The 6000-nt window shown below is 43.5% G+C and overlaps 1 protein-coding gene across 9 annotated transcripts in view; it reads left to right on the forward strand.

Moving 5' to 3' along the window:
• Positions 1 to 5743, forward strand: part of LOC144513065 (mitogen-activated protein kinase kinase kinase kinase 4-like) — a 33640-nt gene extending 27897 nt beyond the window's left edge. For 7 of the 9 annotated variants that reach the window (XM_078244138.1, XM_078244130.1, XM_078244136.1 and 4 more), the window contains 9 exons: positions 156 to 273; positions 682 to 852; positions 1004 to 1147; positions 1495 to 1629; positions 1881 to 1981; positions 2071 to 2220; positions 2311 to 2470; positions 2643 to 2782; positions 2990 to 5743. In XM_078244138.1, coding sequence (XP_078100264.1) covers positions 156 to 273; positions 682 to 852; positions 1004 to 1147; positions 1495 to 1629; positions 1881 to 1981; positions 2071 to 2220; positions 2311 to 2470; positions 2643 to 2782; positions 2990 to 3073 — 1203 coding nt within the window. In that variant the 3' untranslated portion in view covers positions 3074 to 5743. Of the gene's footprint in view, positions 1 to 155; positions 274 to 656; positions 853 to 1003; positions 1148 to 1494; positions 1630 to 1880; positions 1982 to 2070; positions 2221 to 2310; positions 2471 to 2642; positions 2783 to 2989 lie in introns of those variants that run through there. The other 2 variants (XM_078244131.1, XM_078244137.1) reach the window with 2 other exon arrangements.
• Positions 5744 to 6000: the final 257 nt, after the last annotated feature.

Genomic DNA, 6000 nt, shown 5'->3' on the forward strand with positions numbered 1-6000 from the left:
TGATTGTGTTGGGCCCACTGTTTCCTGTCAGTGTTACAGTTGTGTTGTCTCCTCACTTCATTCTAAAGTTACCTAAATGATTAAAGTCCAGTTATCTTCATTGTTTTCTATGCTGGCTAAGAACAAGTTGAACAATGTCTTTAAATCTCTCTCAGTCCCAGTCAGAAAGCAACTCCATGTCCAAACACAAGTCTTCCTCTTCCTTCACTCCCTTCATCGACCCTCGTCTTCTCCAGATCTCTCCATCCAGCGGCAGCTCCCTCAACAACATGGGTAGGTCGACAACTAACTGAGCAAATGTGTTTATCAGGGCAGCTCAGTAATTAAAAACTGTTGAACGTAGTCAGCGTCAGTTCCCCTTGAGAGAGTTTTTATGAGCAGTAGCTTCTAGGCCAAAATTTTTTCCTGCACTGATAAAGAAATTGTGAAACATCTGAGCTTGAGGTGATGAGTCAAGTTGAACGCTGTACAGTGTTATGCCAGGGGATATTGTCAGTATAGTCCCATAGACTCTTTACTGTAACAACTACAAGATTGATGGTAATAAACTGAAGAGATGGGGGCAGATAAACGCACAGATAAGCGTACACGGCACCATGTGTTCAAACCAGGCACCAGGTTGTTCATTAATAATGAAATCGCATGATGGCATCTAGCCTGACCTCTATGTGCACCCTCCAGTAGCATTTGGGCCGGACGGACGGCTTGCAGACCCGCTGAGGTCCGACCCGTCCCGTAAAGGCTCAGTGGTCAACGTCAACCCAGTCAACACTCGCCCGCCCAGCGACACGCCAGAGATTCGCAAGTACAAGAAGAGGTTCAACTCTGAGATCCTGTGTGCTGCACTGTGGGGTAAGTTATGGCAGTGTGCTGCTGCATACAACCATTGTTGGGGACTCGTGGTCTTGCTCAGAAACACCTCAGAAGGGCGGTTGCTTGTTAAATCTAATCTACTCTGGTATCCATCAAAGCTCTACTAACTATGGGTGTTTGTCTGTTCCAGGAGTGAACCTGCTGGTGGGAACAGAGAGCGGTCTGATGCTGCTGGACCGAAGCGGTCAGGGGAAGGTCTACCCTCTGATCAACAGGCGACGCATCCAGCAGATGGACGTCCTGGAGGGACTCAATGTCCTGGTCACCATATCAGGTACACGTCTTTGGCAACTGAACACAGATATTGTTGTTTTTTTTTTTCATTCATTTTCAATCATGTAGAAGTAGTGATGAAGGTTTGGATGGCTGAGTGGTTTTATTGGTTGGACTATTTAGAGTTGCTGTCACTTCTGAGAAGCATCTTTTATTTTCTTTGGAGACATATAATGCCACAGTCTGACCCATCTCAGAAAACATATTGTTGTCATTGCATTGTCGCTTGCAACACTGACGGCTATAAACCTTTCGTTTACATGCCGTCCACAGTGTATAAATTGTGACTATATACTGTAGCTGTGAAAACCATATTTATTTCTCTCAATCAAACTCCACCTCCTGCAGGTAAAAAGAACAAGCTGCGAGTGTATTACCTGTCGTGGCTGAGAAACAAGATTTTGCACAACGACCCCGAGGTGGAGAAGAAGCAGGGTTGGGTCAATGTGGGCGACCTGGAGGGTTGCGTCCACTACAAAGTCGGTACGTTTCCTCGTCCGTCACAGATTTCTGAACCTAAGAGAGGGTTTTTTTTTCTTTTCTTTTCCCAATATGTTTAGGTAGGACTTTGAACAACATACAATAACAATACGGACGTTTGAAATTAGACATTACCTTGACATACATCTCTACTCACATACACAAACACACAACCTAAGAGAGGGTTAAGATTTGTAAATAAGCCCTGCTTTAAGCAATACTATCACTCACGAATTACTCGCTTTTCATTCCAGTGAAATATGAGAGGATTAAGTTCCTGGTGCTGGCCTTGAAGAACGCTGTGGAGGTGTACGCCTGGGCACCCAAACCCTACCACAAATTCATGGCGTTTAAGGTAAACAGTGGTCATTCTGCAAGTAGAATTTCACACACCGAAGATGTAAGTTTGACCTGACTAACTTATTTCTTCATGGTTGTCTTTAGTCTTTTGGTGATCTGGTGCACAAGCCTCTGCTGGTTGACCTGACAGTGGAGGAAGGCCAGAGGTTAAAGGTCATCTATGGCTCCTGTTCAGGCTTCCATGCTGTGGATGTGGACTCTGGTGCCGTCTACGACATCTACCTGCCCACACATGTAAGCACTTCAGCGCAGTCTGTTCATACCTTGGTTTTTTTGCCCCATGTGCTTTACTCTCTTAACTCTTCCTCCTTATTCTTCCCTTAGATCCAGACCAGCATTCAGTGCCATGCTATCATCATCTTGCCCAACACTGACGGGATCGAGCTGCTGGTGTGTTACGAGGACGAGGGTGTCTACGTCAACACCTACGGGCGCATCACCAAGGACGTGGTGCTGCAGTGGGGAGAGATGCCAACTTCAGTGGGTAAGTGGGGCCATTAAAAAAACAAAAAACAAGACTCAGTTTATTCTCATGCTCAGTCTATTATCTGTTCTTCCGTGAGGGAAACTGTGGTGTCTTTTTTAAATTTAAACAGTCTTATGAATCTGGGCTCCTCTAGTCATCCCTTCTGTTTTCTCCCTCTGTGTCTGAGCAGCCTACATTAGGTCAAACCAGATAATGGGCTGGGGTGAGAAGGCCATAGAGATCCGCTCAGTGGAGACGGGCCACCTGGATGGCGTCTTCATGCACAAGAGAGCCCAGAGACTCAAGTTCCTTTGCGAGAGGAATGACAAGGTGATAACATAAGTCTCTGTTGCCTGCCTTCCTACTGTTTCTCTCTATTTTCCAACTATCTCAATTGATTTTCCGCTGTGTTGTCCTGGATAATATTCCACAAACAATACATGTACCCACCACAGACACGAAAAAGATCACATCCTTTACCTCCCTGAGTACAACCCGCTACATCTTGTTCTTGTCTTGTTGTTCCCTGTCTATCAGGTCTTCTTCGCCTCCGTGCGCGCCGGAGGTGCCAGCCAGGTGTATTTCATGACGCTGGGACGCTCTTCCCTCATGAGCTGGTAGTCGACATCCTACCACACCAGCCAACACGACGACCATACCTAAGCAGTGACCAACAGATGACGATTGTGACTATGACCAACAGCGACGAAGAAGAGAACAGCCTTGAGCATCTCGATGGAGGGAACAGCTTCCTCTCAACCTGCTCGGGCAAACAAACAACGGATAGGACTGTAATCATGAAAAGAAGCCAGGGACGGGTGTGTGTTTAGGGGGGGGGGGACAAGGAGGTGCGTTCTGTCCGTGTCCACTGAGTGTACTAGTAAACTATATTACGACAACAGAAACCCCTGATGAGCCTCTAGGTTTTTCTCACCCAACCTTTGAGCCGATCCCCTCCTCCTCTTCCTCTGCAGGACGTGGGATCTGTTGCCTGTTGATGGTGAATCTTTATGTGTCATAGTAAAACTTTGCATCCTGTACGTGTGTGAATGGAGAAAACACTGAGCATGTGAATGACTGAAGGGACTATTAAAGAGGCTAAACGCGGCTGTTACTGTATCGAAGAAGACAAATACTTTATGTGCCACACCTTGAGTGTAGCCGTTTGTAGCTGTGTCTAGTCCAGGTCCTGTTGAGGTGAAGTGAATTCCTATTCCCACCACGGTAGATTTCAACGTCAAGCATGTCATTTAACACTACTTCACCGCCACACAAATAAGGCTTGACATGTAAATCTGCCTCTGTATCTTCACTTTTTTTTTTTTTTTGCCTTCTCCTTAAAGTAAAGATTTTTTTAAGGGACCTTCTTGATATATCCATTAAATACAGGGTACTGGATATCAGCGTGTACATACTAACTACATCAACCTTGTAGGCTTCAGACTCTCGCAGGTTTTACAGACACTATCTCGTCTTTTACCACATTGCCTCACGTACTGTAGGTTATGTCGGACAGAAGTAGCCCTGTTTATGACAGCATGTTGCTTTGGTGTTATCGACTAAATTAGCTCCAGTTTTTCGTACACTGTATATTTTGTATGTGACTTGCTGCACATAAATAAAGCATAAGAATGCAGAACACACCCATAGATGAGTTTTAAAGGAAAAATCCACCCTATTTATCAAGCTGTCATTGTTGCAATTTGCTTCTCTGGTCAACCGGCTTTCCCTTAATCTGCTTCGTCTATTGCAGTTGCACACATCTACTGGAAATATGAAAACACTCCAACCAAAACCACAAATGGACCCCGTAATGTGAGATGCATTAACCAAAAGCCTTTTTTTTTTATTATTATTATTCAGGTGGATTTTCCCTTTAACATCAGTCATAAGTAGGGCTAGGATAAACTGTGAATTAGACATGCAGAATTAGCAGGTGGTCATTAAGGTAGCATGGAGGCCAGTGGGCAGAAAGGAATAAAAGGCAGTGTGTATAGATCCAGAGGGCTGAGAAGAAGCTTTGAACATCACACTCCACAAAAAGGGGACAAAATCAGGATGAGCTGATTGTCCTCCATCTGCACGACGTTTCAATCTCACATTTACACTATCATCCAAATTTAAAGGAGACTTCTTAGCTTAATGTTTAGCTAAACAGTTTGCCTTAGTAGGGTCTCCGGCTGATTAAAACTGCTTGAAATCCTCTGCAGGTTTAAAAGTTAAAAGTGAAGAAGTTTGGATTTTGTGTACTGTAGGAACACAATGTTGGACCTCCTTTTGCCATTTTGAGCTTCAGACAGGCAATTAGTTAGTTTACTCAGTCCAGTCTGGATTGAAGAGACAAATACTTTAACTGGATCATTATTCCATCCCAGAATTCAATTGGCGTCATTCTTTACATTTCTTCCTTCAAAACCCGAATGACAAGGCAAGACTTGTTTGTCACGTTAGACATCATGTTCATGTTAGACAGTCTCATTCCCCTGTTAAAATGTTGAATCCATCCTGCAGCTGTGTGTATGTATAAATGAGAAAACTATATAACAGGACTCATGGAATTTGCAAGGTCGTTACCGCAACCCCCCCCCCAAACTCGACTCTTTGACCCTGCTCTCAGTAAAGGTGGTGCCTTCACTGTCCAAGGTGGGACCTGCTGAGAGCTGCAGAACATGGGAATGAGATGCTTTCACTGTCCTGATCATCTGTGAAAGGCAAAGAAAGTCACGTTCTAACAGCAGTGTTACAAAACCACTTCAGACGGCGTGAACTAAGCGGCATATTTTTAACTCTGACTTAGTTTTTAGTCTTGTTTCTGCTATTTTTATTATGTAACCCTTCAGACAAGTATGCGACTGCAGTGGTTTTTAAATTGTAATGCACACCTTATGTTGGAAATGTTTACAGAAGCAATTGTTTTGTTAAACCAATGTGCATCGATATGAATATTTATGGTTTATTTTGAGGGCAGTTTTTCCCTTTTTTTTGTATTTTGTATTCCCTTTTTGTACTATCATTTAGACGTTTGTGTACAGGAATAATTCACTTTTGCTCACGTCTAGAGTGTGATTTCACAGATTCCTCTACATCCTGCTTAGTGCACAGTGTGCCCCTGGCTGTGTGGCAGCATGGATCAAATGTTTTCTACCACCCAGGTGCCAGGTGACACGTTCCCCCTCAAACGTCTCTCTGCCATGCCTCTCTAATTTATGTCCTCTCTGTGTGTACTATGGGAATTACTGTATTTTCCTGAAGGTCTTTTTTTCCATTGAATAAAATCAGAAGTAATTTACAGTGTGGTGTTGTTGATTTCAATAGGTAGGATTCCAATACAGTCCCTGTGTTAAAAAATACTACTACAGTAAAAGTACTTATTAGCTAAATCTACATAAAATATCAAAAGTAAAGGTACTGATACATTGTGTCTGTAAGTAGTATTTTGTACACTGTTGGGTTGTTACATCTATAACAATGCATCATATTTTATAGGCTGGGAAACTTAAACCGCTACCTCCATACTAGGCATGCAAAAGCCACATACACAACATATT

This window comes from Sander vitreus, chromosome 24, assembly GCF_031162955.1.
Source record: "Sander vitreus isolate 19-12246 chromosome 24, sanVit1, whole genome shotgun sequence".
NCBI lineage: Eukaryota > Metazoa > Chordata > Actinopteri > Perciformes > Percidae > Sander > Sander vitreus.